This window comes from Chelonoidis abingdonii, chromosome 1 (genome assembly GCF_003597395.2).
Source record: "Chelonoidis abingdonii isolate Lonesome George chromosome 1, CheloAbing_2.0, whole genome shotgun sequence".
Taxonomy (NCBI): Eukaryota; Metazoa; Chordata; order Testudines; family Testudinidae; genus Chelonoidis; species Chelonoidis abingdonii.
Genome location: NC_133769.1, coordinates 120311390 through 120329953, shown reverse-complemented (window position 1 = coordinate 120329953; position 18564 = coordinate 120311390). Strand labels below are relative to the sequence as shown.

The following is an 18564-nucleotide window of genomic DNA, read 5'->3' as shown; positions in this document are numbered from 1 at the left end:
TAGGGGGGCTGCACTAGGACCCAGAATGTAGAAAATTGTGTCTGTTGCTGGTGCATAAGTATCCTCTCTGCTCTAGATGCACAGAGATGGTGGAGTGCTGTGCTGGAGGAAGGCAGAATTGAGACCTTTCAAAGTTTTGGCCCAAGTGAGGGGGCATGGGGGTGTTATTTGAGCTCCCCACTTCAGGTGCCAAAATGTTGTGCGTCGGCCCTGTTTGAACCCCTAAGACCTCTTCTGCCTGTAGCTGGCATTAAGTATTGTTCATACAATGCCAGGACCACAAGTGACAGCTATCATGTGGTGTGGACTGCAAGCGTGTGTGTGTAGGGGAGACACAGCAACTCATCTTTTAGCCTATGATAGCAGCTCAGCTTCAACCCCAGGCTCCCCTATAGGTTTTACTTCAGCTGCTAACCCAAGTTAAAAATCAAGTTGTTGTGTCTTCATTGTTAACTCAGTTTAGCAGCTCAAATTCAAGCCCATAGTGGAGTCTGGGGTTAAACCTGAGCTGCTAACCTGAGTTAGAAGCTGAGTTGATGTGGGCTTCACTGCTATTTGAACCCCAGTTTGGTAAGCCAAGTTCAAAACACACCTTTTTGTGCAGTATAGACATACCCTCAGTTATGACTAAGTGGAATCACTTTAATAGGTAAGAGGGGAATTCAGTTTCCATGATCATGCATTCTTTGGCCTTGATGCCAGGACTAGCAGCAGCCAAGCCTATTATTGCTAGTGGCAACAGTAGTGGCTTTGAAGATGTGAACTCCTACCTTCTAGAAACTAGTCAGAGACAATCATTCCTGTTAACTCGTTCTAATGAACAGACATCAGCTTGTAATGTCTTTTGGTCACTCCCAATCTGGGCAAGATTTGAACCAGTGATGTAATAACAGTGGAAAGCTCTGGCTCTCATTAGCAATCCCCTGCACTACTCAATCCCTTTCTGAGTGATTTAGACACCTGTGGTGTTGATTGTTTCAGGATTTCAAATGCCAGGACTTCTGTGTTGGGATTTTGAAAGGGCAGAATTTCCTTTTATGAGATTTTCTTCAAGTCCCTTCAAAGTTTCATTAAAAACCCAGTATGTCAGCTGCCTTAGCTGCAGTCTCAGCTGGGGCAGGTAGTGTATCTTACATCTTAATTGAAATTGCTAAGAAAACTAATATTAAAAAAATATACTTTTAAAATTAACAGGCTAGGGAATACCTTTTCATGGGCTAATAGGAATTGATTTAAAGCATTATGGTTTTTACCAAGTGTAGGGGGGTGGGGGAAGGGGGCAGAGACACACACAAATAATAAACACAACTGGGCTTTTTGACTCAAAAAAAAAAAAGGGAAGCTAAAATAGGTTATCAGAGAAACACTTCAAGGGTTTAGGGCCCAATCCCGCTCCTATTAATTTTAATGGCAAAATAGCCTTTGACTTCAACAGAAGCAGGAACAGCCCCTTTCATAGCAATGCACCCTAAAAGTGACAGATGTAAACATTTTTGCATGCTTACACATTTCAGTGAATTAGGGATCAATCCATCTCACACTGAAATGGACAGAAAGGCTCCTATTGACTCTAGTGGAATTAGATCAGATCTGTGATAGTATCTTCAAAAAACACCGCCCATCTCCCCGCACAGATCTTGACCCCAAAATTAAATTGAACATGACTGGAATTTTTTTGGAGGTTTGTAAATTGTTCAGCTATTTTTATTTTCGCACATCTTTCCATCTCCAGGTTCCTGCTAGAAAAGTAAATTAGAACTTAAGATGCAACATTTCCACCCAGAGTTTGAACACCTCAAAATTTTGGTTCTGTCAATTATAAAGAGTGCAAACTTTGGTTCCTGATTTGGGTTCAATTTTGGAATGCCCCCCAATAACTGAGGGCATCTATGGTTATATCTAGGCGGTAGCTGGGAGCATGATTCCCAGCTCGGGCAGACAGAGACTCACTAGTGTGCTAAAATAGAAGGGTAGCACGGGTGGCAGCTCAGGCTAGCCACTTGAGTAGAAACCTGCACAGACCCCTTGGGTATGTGCCCAAGCTGCTGCCTGTGCTATCATTGGCTACGTCGCTATTTTTAATGCACTAGCTCAAGAAGAGCTACTGTCTATCTGTCTACCCAAGCTGGAAAGTGCATGCCCAGCTGCAATGTAGAGGTACCCTAAGGTTTAGGTCTGGAGCCCATCTCTATCAAAGTAGAGATACCTATATACCATGAGAAAAGGCTACTTTTGCAGCATGTCTAGCCAAACCGGAAGCAGGAAATACCAGGAGTCTCATGTCATGAGAAAACTTGTTCTGATGAACTTTCCAGACCAGTTGGGACAGTTCAAAGAAGAGGCCAGACTTTTCATTGCTAATCTGAGTGAAACCTGCACTGTGAGGGCCAGATTCTGATCTCAATTATAGTGGATGTGCACTGGTGTAACACAGGTACATAGGCATAAATCTGAGGTAACAGAGCGAGGAGAAGAATGCCCCCAGATCTAGTCAGGCTTACAGTCTCTCAACTCTATTAATAAATACATAACTTGTCAAAACACAGTCTTTGTTGAATTTTTTCTATCACTGTCATGGCAGGCGTGTACTGAAAAGCTGCTCATCTTGACCTTTTTGTAGTAGTGAGAATACCATTCTTGTCCTAAGCCAAAAAGAGATGGCCAAGATTTTCAAAAGGGACTAATGACTTTGGTTTGGTGTTCAACTTGAGATACCTTTTGGGAGGTGGGTGCTTAGCACATTCCAATAATGAGGTGTTTTAAAGGTGTTTCAAGTTGAGCAAAATCTCTAATCCCTTCTGAGAATGTTGGCCATTATCTTTAAGGGTTCGCTCTTGCAGCCTATACTCATGGGGGTCCTGTGAGATGCTGAGTGTCTTCAGCTCCCATTAACTTCATTGGGAATTGAGGGCACTCAGCACTGTGCAGGACAAAAATCTAGCGAGGCCAAGTGAAATTGACATGATTGGTCATATATTTATCCAGTCCCTTTTTAAAAGAACCTCCAGTATGATCTGTTTTTGTGTGGTGGTTGACTCCTTGTTGCGAAGGAATATTTTCCTTCTATTTGCTTTACACACATTCTTTGGCCTTGACGCTGTGATTACCAGCAGCCAACCCTATTATTGTTAGTAGCAACAGTAGTGGCTTTGAAGATGTGGACTCCTAACTTCTAGGAACTAGTCAGAGACAATCATTTCTGTTCACTCGCTCTAATGAACTGTCATCAGTTTGTAACATCTTTTGGTCACTCCCAGTTTTGCCCTCATTTCATTAAGTAACTCTTTGCTCGGTTTTATGTGGCAATCAGAGTGACTGTTCAGTTTTTAATTTAACCTTCACTGTCGTAAGTATCAACACAAAGTCTCCTTTAACTATTCTCCTTTGCAGGCTAAATTATCCTAGTTTTACCAATCTCTCCTTATATGAATTACAAACATTTTTCTACCCTCTTCATTGCCCTCTCTGGATCTTTTCAGTCTCACCTATCTCCATCTTCAATTGAGGTCTCTGAAACTGGGCACTGCACTCCAGAAAAGTCTGTAGCACCATTTGCTATCAAGCCTGATCTTCAGGGTGGGATAATCACCTGTAATATGCCAAGTTCCACTAGCTGCTTTTCTATACCCAAGATATTGGGCCAAATCCTCAGCAGGTGTAAATCACCAACTTCAATGGAGCTGCACTGATTTACAGCAGCAGCAGAACTGGCCTTCAGATTCTCCAAGCAGATATACAGACAGGTCATTCCACCTTTACTAAATATCCATCCAGCAGGGCTATGGCTTACTTTATACCACATGGATGTGCTTGAGCCTAAAGAGACACAATCCTGCAAGGCCTTGGAAGTTGAGGCGCTCAGCACCTTGCAGAATTGTGCCAAAAGCGGGTCCGCTGCACAAATACTAAGCACCTCTCCCTGTTTGCCAATTACAAATCTGAGGAGTAAATGGGTTCCCAACCTTATTTACTTACCATACAGTAAAACACCATGGCACCAGCTCCTGTGTTTACAGTAGAAATGCAATGCAGTAAATTTTGTAGAATTTCTCTTTAAAACAAAAAAAGAATCTTGGGTCTGCAAGGTTTATATCATTAGGCACTGGATTATTTGGGGGAAGAAAAATCATTAGTTAGATCAGTTAAGTGGCCAAAGGGACCTGGAAGCATCCATGAATATTATGAAAGTAGGTCTCAGTCACAAGAGTAAAGTTTGTAGTAAAGTAGAGGAAACCAGGGAAGGATGATTAGTTTGTACAATCCTGAGAAATTCATCTCCAGGGCCCAAATCTTGCTTGTATCACTTACTTGAGTGAGTCCCATTGAAGTCACTGGGGTACTTGTGTTAAGTAAGGTAAACAGGATTTGTCCTAAGGACCCAGTTAGCAAAATACTTAACCATATGCTTAACACTGAGCATCTGAATAGTCCCATCCGTACTGACATCAGTGAGACTATCCACCTGCTTAACGTGAAGCATGTGCTTAAGTGTTTTGCTGATTCGGGCCTTCACGCTAAGGGCTCATGCTGAATTTGTTTAAATTCCTGACCATTTCCTTATAGCATCAATTTTTGTAGATTATAATTACCTGCTGTTTTTTGAAGGTGGGTTGAGGTTTCTCGTCTGGTAATTTTTCTTTTTTAGCTTCCACTTTAACCTCTTTTTCTTCCCCCTTTTTATTTTTAAGATGAAAATGTCATTCTACAACAAGCCCTGTCCGCTCCCATTTGCCAAAGCTGTGCTCACATACTCGTCTTGTGCTGCCGTGCCCACATCTCCATGTGCAGCTGTGCTTGCTCTTCCCTTCGCAAGGGACTGTGCTCCCATACCCCCTCTGGACTATTGCGCTTACTTCTCCCTCGCGTGCCACTGTTCACATATCCCAGCAGAGAGCGCCCCCAGCTGTGCTTGCTTCAAACAACATACATTTCTAGTCAGCATTCTTCACACAGTGTTTCCCAGGTGCCCACATATCTCCTGTGTCGAATTGTGCTTTTCCATCCCTCGGACGTTATTGCACTAGGCTGGCTTCAAGCAACAGGAAAAGGCAGCGGTAAATTGTGCAGAGATCTTGACATGCAAGATTTTCCTTTGCAGGATCTCAGAGCCAGGATGGGGAAGCGTAAGTGTGACATGCATTGCATTATTGATAAGTAGAAGCAAGAAGCTTTAGTAAAAAGGAAATCAAATATTGATGGAACAGAGTTAGTAGTTTAAACATAGGAACAGAATTGTGAGTAAATTCCAGTCCAATTTTTTGTCTTGCATTACATTTCTCACAAATCACAGGCATCATCCGTTTGGTGCAAAATGTTTACTGTACCTGTTTTCTTAGGGAGACTGTTTGAGGTTTTTCCTCTTGCACTTTCTTCGCTTTTACCTGTTTTTCTTCTATTTTCTTCTCTTTTACCTGTTTATCTTCTACTTTTTTGTCTTCAATTTTTTTCTCTTCTACCTTTTGTTTTGCCTTTAATTTCGCCTCTTCTAGCTTAGCCTTTTCTTCAGCTGCTCTCTTCTTCTCCTCTGCCTTAGCCCTCTCCCTTTCTTCTGCTTTCTTCTTCTCCTCTGCCTTAGCCCTCTCCCTTTCTTCTGCTTTCTTCTTCTCCTCTGCCTTAGCCCTCTCCCTTTCTTCTGCTTTCTTCTTCTCCTCTGCCTTAGCCCTCTCCCTTTCTTCTGCTTTCTTCTTCTCCTCCTCTGCCTTAGCCCTCTCCCTTTCTTCAGCTGCTCTCTTCTTCTCCTCCTCTGCCTTAGCCCTCTCCCTTTCTTCTGCTTTCTTCTTCTCCTCCTCTACCTTTGCCCTCTCCCTTTCTTCAGCTGCTCTCTTCTTCTCCTCTGCCTGAATCCTCTCCCTCTCTTCTGCCTCAATCCTTTCTTTTTCCTGGGCTGCTCTTTTCTCTTCTGCTTCAATTCTAGCTCTTTCTTCTTCAGCTTTTTTTTGTTCCTCTGCCTTAACCCTCTCTCTCTCTTCTGCCTCAAGCCTTTCCCTTTCCTCTGTTCTCTTCTTTTCTTCCTCAGCCTTTTCCTCTTCTTCATTCCTAAGCTTCTCATGATCTAGAACTACAGTTAGATTTATGGCCCCCACTCCTGCCCTGGGCTCCCCTACCAGTAGGACACTCATATCATTCTCTGCTTTGTGTTCTTCTACATTGACATCTAGGGTTTTTACTTCTAATACCACTGGTCCCTCTTCTTTGTCTATTGTTTTCTTTTCTATTGTTACTTCTACCTGATTTTCCTCTATGGTTCTCTGCTCTGGCTTTTCCTCCTGCACCTCCTCCTTATCTTTTTCTTCTTTCTTTTCTTCTTCTTCTTCATCTTGCCTCCAGTTGTTCCTCTGGTACGACGTAGTGACAGTTTCGGCTTCGTCAATCTCGTAACGTCCTTGGCGGGTTTCAATCTTTTCCTCTTTCCCCATGGTCTCATTTTCTTCCACATTGTTTATTTCTCTCCTGCTTGGTAGTGACAAGCCCTCATCTGTGACTGTTGAGTCAAACTCCTTTTGACGGTCCAGGGCTTCCTGGAGACGCTTTTGGCGTCTTTCCTCCCTTCTTGCCAATCTCTCCAAGAACGCAGCATCATCTTCCCCTTCCCCTTGAGTGTTTGTTAGTGTTGTTGTAGAACGTTTGGTCTCCTCTTCTGCCACACTGTACAGAAGTGACAACTTTGCATTAATCAAGCACCAGAACAAAGCATTTGCTTATTTATTTTCCAGAAATACAATACATTAACATTATCACATGGCTCTAGAATGGGATAGGTTAGATACTTTAAAGATTTATCAAAACAATGCCAGGGATAATTATGGTATTTCCGCCTTTTACGAATTTGGTGTTTCATAATGATGACTGAGAAAGCTTTTCCTCCATGCTCCTGAGTCAAGACTTGATCCCACATCTATTGAAGTCAATGGGAGACTTCCATTGACTTCAGTAGGCATTAGATTGGTCCCTGGAGCCTTGGAACAACTGAACTAGAGATAGGAATATTTGGGTTTTGTTCTGTGGAGACCTTCATCTTGGCTTGATGTGTTCAATAAAGCTGCTAGCTCTTTCCCTTAACATGAAGATTCATTAATTAAAAGCTCTTAATATAGGACCAAAGTCTGAGGTCCTTACTCAAGCAAAACACACAGATATTTCAATGAGAACATCTCTACTAATGGGAAGGTGGCTGTTTCTTTCCAGTGATGATATAAGGATCCATGGGACTAGAACCCAAGTACCCAGAGCTTGGGGCAGCTGACATTGCTTCTCACTAGGAAGCATACAGCACCCTATCCAAGGAGCACTGTCTAGAGTGACATCACATTGTAGCACTCTGATTGGCCAAGCACACTATTTAACCCTGGATGGTGCCCCAGGAAATTATCTAGGCAACAGCACGGACTTTTGGTCTGCTGTGACTTAGGAGAGCACTTTGTTTCCTGATCTCCCATCTCTGACCCCAGCCTGAGCCTGACCTTAACTTTGCCTCCTGATTCCATCCTGGTACTACCTCTGGTCTCTGACTCCAGCCTGACTCTGACTCTTGCTTACCAATCCCAGCTCTAGCGATTACTCTGATCCCTGCTCACCCACTCCACCTCATGGCCATCTTTGGCTGGTGGCCATGAGCCCAGCTATGACAGCTAGGCATGCCCACCTATGCCCCAGTTCTGTACAAATGGCCTGTGCTGAGGCTGCCTGCAAGTGAGGGAGCAATTAGTGAAAAATGCAATTGAGATATATACACTGGTCCACCAGGAAGTGGATTGAGTCCACCAACCTAATTTCATACATGCCATTGACTAGCCATCAGTACCAGTACTGGATTCCATTGCCAGTCCCCCGAGAGATCTAGGCTCCTTCAAACCTCTGTGGTATTGTTGTTCTTCTATATTCATTTTTTCGCTTTCCAGATGTTTTTGCTTTGCACAGGAAAACGGTGAGCATCCATGAACAAGAACAACTCTTTTTTCCCAACTTTCCCCTGCTCAGCAAGGAGGGTTCTATCTACCAGGCATGGGAGCTAGTGGAGGTGAATTTCAGCTTGAGGTCTGGATTTGACCTATGAGCTTGATGCAATAACAAATATTACTGATCCCTGAAAAGGTTATGAACAAACATCTTATTATAATTGTAGGTTTGCTGGGATTTTATTTATTTACAAAGATATATTCTAATGATAGAAATACTTCAGGCCCAATTCTTCCACCTTTACTCACCATGAGTAGTACCTTCACCTCCAAGCAGTTCCTTTGATACCAGTGGGACTTCCCACAGAGTAAGGTCTTATTCAAAGTAAGATTGGCAGAATCTAGATCTTAATTTCTAAAACTTGAAGTATATGCTCTAAATATATCCGTTCCCTGGACTGAAAACTCTGCCAATTCATTTATACACAACCAACGGAGTAGAAGCTTACCTATTCTGGGCATTAACTTCTGATTTCTCTGTCACTTGTCCTGTTAGATCATCATCTTCCTTTTGCCGCAGCCTCTCCTGTCGAGCCCGTCGACGGCGTTCTCTGGCGGCTTCTTCCTCATCATCATCATTTCTTTGATAGGCTAGTCTGCAAGGCATCATTTAAAAGGGGTTAATAAAAATAAGACCATATATATTCATATGTTTTAGGAATGATTTGTGCAATCCAAAACACGCCTTCAGTGGTGCTGGGCATGTGATTTAAAGAGACATTGTCAAATACAGAAGTTTATGCCAAACTTTTACTTTGCTTTTTCAGTTAGTGCTCTCTTTGACATCACAGCTCCAGATCAGACCACCATGGTGTAGACACAAGGCTGAAAGCCCAGCATGACCATCTCCCCTAGAAGATTACTACAATGGAATTCATCCTGACTGAAAGGGAAGCAAGATATAAGCCTCTCATTTAGAATGCTAAAGTAAGTGAAGTAATTTGACTGCCTGCAAGGATCTGGAAGGATCTTTTCTCCTACGTCTATCACTGCACAACAGGCTGTGAAAATGAGTGGGTGGAGAAAGGGATGATTTCTTCAGAAACATTATGTATTAGGCACTGCTGGAAGCAGAATACCTTCCTTGATTAAACCAGTGGCCTAATCTGGTTTGGCATATGTTAGCTTCTTGCCAGTCTTACTCTTTGTGAAAGCATAGCAGCAGTGCAAGCTTCTCCCCATGTCCCTCTCACCAGCACTGTGCCTCACCAAAGGCTTGTCATTCTCCTCTGGATGCTCTGTAATTTGTCCACGTCCTTCCTAAAGTGTGGCACCCAGAACTGGACACAATACTGCAGTTGAGGCCTCATCAGTGCCAAGCAGAGTGACACACTGACTTCCTGGGTCCCCCATATGACACTCCTGTTGTTACACACCAGCATGATATTAGCCTTTTTTGAAACTGCATCACATTGTTGACTCACATTCAATTTGTCATCTACTCTAGCCCCCAGATCTTTTTCAGCAGTACAGCCACCTAGCCAGTTATTTCCCATTTTGTAGTAGTGGATTTGATTTTTTTTTTTTTCTGCATGAAACACTTTGCTTGTTTAGTCTAGCGAATAGAAGGCTAAGGAGAGTAATGATAAGTCTTCAAATATGTGAAGGGCTGTTATAAAGAGGATGATGATCAATTGTTCTCCATGTCCACTGAGGGTAGGACAAGAAATAAATTGCTAAGTTTATAGCAAGGGAGATTTAAGATAGCTATTAGGAAACTCTTTCTAACTATAAGGGTGGTTAAGCACTATAACAGGCTCCCAAAGGAGGTTATGGAATCCCTGTCACTGGAGGATTTTAAGAATAGGTTAGACAAAATACCTGTCAGGGATGGTCTAGGTATATTTGGTCCTACCTCAGCACAGGGGCCTGACTAGATGACCTCTTCAGGTCCCTTCCAGCCCTACATTTCTATGATTCAATGATTCATGCCCTGCTTCCCACCAGAGCTTTTAACTTCTCCTTTTCATTAAAAGTCCTCATCACAGAAAGTGAAGGGTGTCAGCAGAGTGGCCACAAATCATGGCAAGGTTGGGAAGAGAGATCAAAAGGAGAAGAGAAGGGGCAAGGAAGACAGAAAAAAAGCCATTGTCATTTGCCATTAATTTAAAGGGATACCAACTATTAATTTTAGTTCTAAAATGGAAAGCAAGTGAAAGCAATAACAAACTAATGGGGTCTTAATTATGTTCCTGGAGGCAGACTGTAGGGGACTACGGAAGACTGTGTCACGGCCTAGCTAGGGTGTCTCCGCTTTCTCAGCGGCCTTGTGAAGAGCCCCTGCTTGCTAAGTGGCCGGTCATTGTAGGACACAGCATGCCAGTTATAACTTGCTTTTAACTGGTTGAAACCAGTTTGTATGGCCTTAGGCCAAAGGGTGGACATAGCCTGTGGGAAGTCCCTTTTTGCATATGTATGAGTTGCTTTTGTATTGTGTATATATAGCTGTATGCTCCCAGTCCGCCTTTGGACTCCGACCCAGGCCAAGCTGAGCTTCGGTGCTGGGTTCCCCGCCTAAGTGACAGCAACGCCCAGGGTACCCGTTGCGGATGTGTCACTTTACCTTCATTAAAGCCAAATAACTCACTGTGTGTGTGGGCCTCGTCCTTGCAGAGCACTCAGGCACGTAACACAGACTCTCCCTGAGATACAAATGCACTGAATAAACTGATTGCAGAAGGACCACTTAACAATGAAAGACTCTGACTGCATGGAGCCTTACTTCTTTTTAGTCCTGTCAGAACTCCAACTGTGAGAGCCATCTACTGACAATACTTTGGGTACGTCTAGACTACCCGCCGTATCGGCGGGTAGCAATCAATTTCTCGGGGATTGATATATTGCGTCTTACCTAGATGCGATATATCGATCCCCGAAAGTGCTCCCATCGACTCTGGAACTCCACCAGTGTGAATGGCGGTAGCAGAGTCGACAGGGGGAGCCGCGGATGTCGATCCCAGGCTGTGAGGACAAGAGGTAAATCGATCTAAGATACTTCGACTTCAGCTATGCTATTCACGTAGCTGAAGTTGCATATCTTAGATCAATCCCCCCACCCCCTACTGTAGACAAGCCCTTTGACAAAGGAGCTCTGTGTTTAGCCTCTGGGAGCTGGGCAATGAGGATGGGTGAGTCAGATTCCACCACACATAATTAGTGTGATGCCTAAACCATGACCCTAAAAGATGATGAAAGTGTTTACTCCTTCCTCTATGCACAAACAGAAGGCTCATACACAGCAAAGTGAAGAAACCCCAGGGTGATCTTTTTGAAACTCACCATCCACCCAAAAGTTAAAAAGGAAACCAAAATACCCTTAACTTGCTACATATGTCAGATGAGGGCATAACTTATGTTTCCTGTTCTTGGGCCCCTATAATACAAATAATGGGTAAAAAAACCCAAAAACCTAGTAATATCTCTCAAAGTGGTAGTAACTTCCAAGTGCACCTATTGTATAGTTTATAGCAAATAGCTTGCCTGCAGTATATAGGTACGTGCACGAAAACAATGCAACTATCAGATATCAGACACTACACACAAAGATTAACTTTTATGTTGGTATGTGTGTGACTTCAATACTTTCCCTCAATGGTTGATTAGTAGATGCAATAGCAATAATTGTTAATAGTATCTTAGTTTTCTGTAGCATATTTTATCCAGAAATGTCCCAGATTACTTTCTAGGCTGCCTCTCTATGGGCTGCTTCACTCATCTCAGAAATGCAACTATTTCTGGAATAAAACATGGCAGCCTTTACAAACCAGTCACACAGCGCAACAGTTAAAATAGGAGGAAAAATTCCTCCAGTTGAAAATGCAGGAGGGAATAGCTCTGTACAGTATAATTGGCAACCTTGGTGTTACTAAAATTGCTCTGGAATCATTTATGGGATAGATTTTCAGTTTGGATGCTCAACTCCCATTGACCTTCAAAGAGAGTTAGGCAACAGGAAAATCAATGGGAGTAAGGCATCCAAGTACCATTTGTGCGCTTGACAATCTATTCCTCTGACTACAAAGCTCCTCCTCCCACTCCTGCCTCTCACTTCTTTTTCCACACTGTCCTGTATTCATGAAATGCCATCCATATTCAGCCATAGGTGCTGGAAGTAGTGGTGCTGTTGCACCCCCAAGCTTGAAGTGGTTTCCATCATATACAGGGTTTACAGTTTGGCTCAATGGCTCTCAGCAGCCCCGCTATACAAATTGTTCCAGTGCCCTTGTATTCAATTCACAAATACTACCAACCTTGCCTCAGTCAAATCCCTCCTAAAATCTCTCTTCCTCCCTGATACCTGAAGAAGCAACTAAGGGTATGTCTATACTGCAATGTAAGCCCAGGGTTAGTGGGACTTCCGTCAGCTGACTCACGTTAGGGAACCCTGGGTTTGTGTGTCTACACTGTATTTTAACTCTATGCTAAGACTTTTCTAACCTATGCTTGAACCCAGGGCTTTGGCATCAACACTACAATGCACAGACCCAAATCAAAGTAACCATATCCCAGAGTCCCTAGTGCCCCCTCCCTGAAATGTGGCCCTTTTAGCCCTAGGATCGTGGTGCACTGTGGGACAACTTTACTGCCCACCTTGCACATTACCAGGAAGCAGATCGCTTTACAAAAGGTTTGATTGGGTCATTCTCCATTGCAAACTCAGGAGACTCTCTGATAGTGTGTGTGCAGATCGGCGATCAGAAGAGAAACGGACAACGCTGGCATGAGCTGCTGCAGTTGGCAAAGGGGTGTGTGTTTGTGGCTTCTGTTTTCAATAGGGTGCATTGCAGATTGTTGGGATAGAGAGGACTAAAGAAGTCATCCCATGGAATTGTGGGATACTTCTGGCTGATTCCGAGTCAAGTGAGCCTATGTCCGGACTGCAAAGCAATAGGGCTTGGACCCTGGGTCCCGGCTTATCTCAAGCTTAGCCCATCCAGCCCTGCAGAGTCATGGGACCCTAGGTGTGAGCCCTGGGTTAGCACAATTGCAGTGTAGGTGCAAGGAAGCTTAGCTTGAGCCTGGTCTCAAGCCTGGGCTTACACTGCAGTGTAGACATATCCTTAGTTTATTATTAAAAGTAAATAAACATCTCCAGCGGAACCACAATTACATGTACCCACTACACATGAGTAACTACGTGCCCACCGATGTGATGTGACAGCAGTAACCTGTGTCCTTCATCACTCTTTCTCCCCACTGTTTTTTCCTCTCACTAGTTGTATCACATCTAAAATTAGACTAGAAGCTCTTTAGGGTGAAAACCCTGTCTTTGCATTTATGCTGTCCATTCTCCAGCACACTTTTAATGCAAACAGTAAATAACAAAATAAAGATGCCAAGACCTCAGTTCTACATATCTGAGAGAGAGCTATTTGATAACCATAATGACCTTTGTTACTTCTCTTTAATCCACCCTTGGGGAGCTGTTTTGATATGCTGAATCCACGCAAACCGCACTTAACCAACCTTACATCCATTTGTCACGTTCTGCATACGTGTTTCTTTCCAGGTAAGTTTCTATATTCTGTTATCTACTCTGCTATATTAAGCAGTGAGAAACAGCTTGCACTCAACAGGTCCTCCACACTTGCTGACACCTGATACATCTTATTAAATATTCAGATGAAAGGAAGATGGCTGGAAACTGCCTCCTGCCTCTCTACCAAAGATGATGCGCTCTTTATCCAAGTGATTATAGGAAAAGAGCAGAGAGTTGGCTGCTTCTTTGATTACACTCTCTATGCTTATGACATGGAAAATAAATTATAATCTGTGATCATTCAGCTGTGTCAAAGTCCTGAAGTGTGTTAACATAGCTCTCTTGTTAATTATTAGTAATAAGACCTTATTACTATTATAATACCTTATTACCGTGCATGGGAAATACTGGAAACCAAAAATTCCATTTGCCCCACAGGACATTTGCTACTCTGCAATATGGATTTTTTTAATTAACACTGAGTTCCTGCAAAAAAAGACATTTGTTCCTGCAGAACAGGTGGAATAATTTTTAAACCTCCAGGAGTGAAATCCTGGCCCCACTGAAGTCAAGGGCAAAACTCCCATTGACTTCAAAAGAGCCAAGATGTCACCATAGGCCTTTCTGTGACAGATTTGTGACTAGAGCTGTGTGTGAAACTTGTGGTTTTGGTTATACAGGCTCACATAAACTTTCTCAGGTTTTGGTTCATAAAGATTTTGCACCCTCTGTGTTTTATTTTGAGTTTGGGATTTGAATAAAGCTAAAATACTGAATGGGAATCTCAGCCAAGGTTAGAACGCTTTTGTGCCATAACCATTCAATACCATCAAGCTTCAGTTCGTTTCCACTTGGAACCACAAATCAGCTCAAACCTCAAAACTCATCCCAGGTTTTCTGGTTTAGAGTTTCTTTAAAAATTTTTGCCTAGCTCTCATGTTAAATACAAGTGATAATAATAATGTATCTATATTATGGTAGCACTGGAATGTCCCAATCAAAATGGGAGGCCCACTGTAGCAGGCATTGTACAAACACATAGGAAGAACTTACGGTCTTATTTAATACAAGGTACAATTAAAGAATAGGAGGGAATGTGGGGAATTCATCACGGAATGGAAGGGGAGGCAGAAGAAGGTTGCAATAAAAACATGTAGTTCCACTGATTAGTTATAAGCTGAACCTGATGGTTCTAAATCCTTAGAAACATAGATTATTAGGGTTGGAAGGGACCTCAGAAGATCATCTAGTCCAACCCTCTGCTCAAAGCAGGACCAATCCCAAAATTGCCCCCTCAAGGACTGAACTCATAACCCTGGGTTTAGCAAGCCAATGCTCAAACCACTGAGCTATCCCTCCCCCACTAAAGGGTTATAATTTAAACGATATTAATAAATATCAGAAATCGCCTAACCCAACTTGTCATGAACCTCATCCAATGGTTGGCAAAAGCCGGAAAATAGGTATCTTAACTGTGGAGATTACCAAGGAATCCAGATGTGACAGGGAAGTGACTAACTTAAGCTGGTCTCATCACTCCACTAGAGAGGGGAAACTGAGAATGAAAGAGATAACTGTGGGTCTGAGCAGAGATTCTGGCTGCAGGAAGTCAGAGGGGTGCAAACAATTTCAAAACAAACTCACACCCCCAAGGTTTCTGGATTTTTGTAAATGGTCCAGCTTCCCTCCTCACAGCATGTCCCCCATATACTATTAAGCCTTTTCCTCCTCCTTGAAAATACCGCCACAGGTGGAAATAGCATGCTCATTCTACCAACCACACTGAACCAGCTGCACAAACATGCACGACTGTAGGTTTAATAAAATTTTGTGTTGCACACGTCCAGTAAGCTATTTTGAAATGGCTATAATTTTGTTATCTTGAAACGTTTTATAGTTTGGGTCCTGCACATCTTGGAGAGTGCTTACTCTCCGTGTGTTCCAGCAGGGGATATGAGATCAGATCGTGTATACATCCAAGTACTGTACTGGTATGTGTGTTATCTGCATAGCTTATTTCTAAGGCATGTAGAACATTAGTATTTTAACACCAAGACAGTGGATCAGTAGATCTGTATGGCTGGAGGCTGGTGCCAGAGGAGGGACTTCAGTAGAAGACCCTTGACACCAGCCTTCGCTCACAAACTTGGTCCATCAGAGCTGAGTTAGTTAGCTTTTAGTGCTCATTGAAAGGCCTGTCTATTTACTCAGGCTGTTCCTGAGGGAACGGGTGGAGTGAGGATGGACTCTTTTATTATACAGGTTGGGGAGTTCCCTTTGTGTTATTGTTACGGTTGCCAGCAGTCCCTTATTAAAGGGGACACCCCTTATTTTATCATCTCTGTACAACAAGATCAGGAGCTGCTGAATGCTGCAGAAAGTAGCAAGAAATATGCCTGGTGAATGCAGTTGAGTGCTGCTTCCTTAGTGCTTACTAATAAGAATAATTAATAATATCTGGAGAAGGGGTGGGGAGAGAATGTTAAGAAAAAAGTCCTTTATTTTTGAAATACAACATTGGCAACCCTAGTTATTGTTGATATTATGTCAATTTATAGATACTACTGCATATGCTTTTAATGTTTTATTGCGCATATACTTTGTATTGTGACAGACACACTTCAAAACTACGAGTATAAACAAATAAAATCATTTTTTTTCCAAATCTAGCCAAGGCACAAGTTGCCAGTGAGAGTTACATTTAAGTCAAATTTCATGTTTCAAACTTCAGCTGTTTTGCTCATGCCTGACTTAAAAAGTGTGGATACATTTTTTTTTTATTACTAGAATAATTCTATTTTTTCCTCTTACTCCATCATACTCAAAAAGTTGCAGGGATTCTGCTCAAACTTGTTAAAAAAAGAGTCATCTTTGTGTATGAACCTAGTGTAGAAATGTTTATGTTTCAGAGAGACATGCATCAGTGAAAGCAGGAGGTTATAGTGGAAACTCAGAATCATGATTATAGTGATCCTGGCTGATCCTGTATGTGCATTAATTTTAATACTTAATAATAAGATCTTTCTGTCTCGTGCTTTTGAATTTGACTCACAGGATTTTGTTTCTCACATCTGATTTAGCAGAGAAAATAATAAAAAGAACCATTGGTGGGCCATTAAAGTCAGACAAATTAAAATGAGAAACAAGGCATAAATTTTGAACAGTGAACTTGATTAACCATTGGAACAAACTACCAAGGAAAGTGGTGGATTCTCCATCCCTTGCTGTCTTCATATCAAGACTGGATCCCATTCCTGAATTTTTAGGCTCATATTATGCCCTGTGATAAACAGGAGGTCAAACTAGATGAACTACCTTCTTGACTTAAAAACTATGAATCTCCTGCCATTAACCTGCCTTTGCCTTTTTGTTTCTTCAATACCCCCGCTATTTCTCATGTATTTTTGGTCTTTTTGTCAACAGATTCTTAGCTATTTTAAAGATCTTCCTAGAGTACATATTCTGGGTGGGCTAACTGCATACGCATTGCATCAGTGCAGCTCTCCAGGGGCAATGAAAAGCATGGCAGACCTTTACATACAGTGGTCTCACCTGTGTCTTCTACACAACTGCAGCTTTTCTAATTTCTGATGTCCTTATTCACTTTGTGTAGCCTCATTGATTTTAAAAGCATGATTTTCACTAAGGAGAGATATTTATTCAATATGAGTAAGGGAATCAGAATCTGGCCCTAAGTATTTTTCTTTCAGTCTTTGCATCCTCAATATCCTGCTTTTCATTATGATTCCTATTTTTGCTGATTTTAGGCATCAATATGAAACAGTGGCAATGTTAAATAGGGTATACTATCGCAATAAATGAAAGCTCGTTCTAAGCCAGATACTCCACTCTTTATATCAATTGAGGATCTTGCCCCTTGCATTTTTCTGTGAGAGAAAAGATAAGTATGGGAAAGAAATTTTCTGTCTGACAGATCAGCTTGTATCTTTCATTCTTTGAGGTTTGTTCCCCTTTGATGCGGTGGAGCATTAAACCCTTGCTCTTAACTAAGGAAAGAACAGATTCATTCATTCGTTTTAGGGAATCTGCAAAGAGTGAAAGCAGAATGTTTCACATTTTGGCACAAGGTATAAAAAAGTGCTGAGCAGACCAATGATCACAGGGGAAAATGATTCCATATTAAAGAGAATGTTACTTTGTGGATACCTAGTCATTCCTGCCTAGTAGCAGAAGAAAAGCAAAAGGAGGAACATGTTTGTAAGTAAGCATTGTATATTCAGAACTGTGCTTAAGCCCCTGGGATAGATCCTGCCTTCCACAATCAGAGGCCTCTATTGAAATGTGGGCCTCAGTTTTTCCCAATAATTTGGCATATCCAGCACCCTATTCACCCCCCACAGTTCCCTGGTTCATGATGACACTATTGTTTTGTTTTTAGATCCAGGTCATAAAACCCAGACCTTGCAGTTGAAGCCAGCGTATCATATCACCACCTTATTGTGTACAAAGGCAAAATGACTCATGCATGCCCCTGTTATTTTTTCATGGCAGAAAACTGATGATCTGTTTCATAATGTGAAATGCAAGCAGATTCTCTGACCACATCCAAATAGCTCTGGAAACTGCCTCTGAGTACCTCAGCACAAATCGCATGCAGGGCTGTAAGCTTGAAGGGTAAAAACCTTCAACTACTGAAATAATGTCAAATTTGCCTCCAACATATATTATATGCAGATAAAAGGATTTATTGGAAGGGTCCCAGTAAAGTTTGTAATTCTCTCAACATGTGGAGTCCATAATGGTTTGCAGTTTCACTTCATCCACAATAGATGAGCAGTGTACTGTATTAAACCTGTTTTAATTCAGAGGCTTTAAGACAAAGAAACAATAGTAACCGAAAAGAAAACAATAATTAGCAACGTTTCTTATGGGCTTTGAACCACTGAATGTTAGTCTATGACTGCTTTCCTTAAAGCTTAGTGAAATTCACCCAGAAATCAGCTTCTCCTACATATGGGCCATTCAAAGAAGTGCACATAACAAGATAACAATCTCAAAAGGAAGACAGTAAAAGTTAATCTCTGCATCTGCACGTGCCATTGTGATCATTGCTGTATTTGTTGCTACTGTAGCAAATTGCTTTCTATTCTATGCGACCACCTCTACTTT

At 42.1% G+C, this 18564-nt stretch overlaps 2 protein-coding genes across 9 annotated transcripts in view; one reads left to right on the top strand and one right to left on the bottom strand.

The window, feature by feature from the left end:
* Positions 1 to 18564, top strand: part of LOC116835616 (aldo-keto reductase family 1 member B1) — a 645245-nt gene that overhangs the window by 46361 nt on the left and 580320 nt on the right. The gene's annotated exons all lie outside the window — the stretch shown is intronic.
* Positions 1 to 18564, bottom strand: part of CALD1 (caldesmon 1) — a 250640-nt gene that overhangs the window by 26520 nt on the left and 205556 nt on the right. For 4 of the 8 annotated variants that reach the window (XM_032798569.2, XM_032798571.2, XM_032798570.2 and 1 more), the window contains 3 exons: positions 8405 to 8551; positions 5325 to 6645; positions 4590 to 4673 (listed from right to left, as the gene is read on the bottom strand). In XM_032798569.2, the coding sequence (XP_032654460.1) occupies positions 4590 to 4673; positions 5325 to 6645; positions 8405 to 8551 (1552 nt within the window). The remainder of the gene's footprint in view (positions 1 to 4589; positions 4674 to 5324; positions 6646 to 8404; positions 8552 to 18564) is intronic. The other 4 variants (XM_032798575.2, XM_032798573.2, XM_075069350.1 and 1 more) reach the window with 1 other exon arrangement.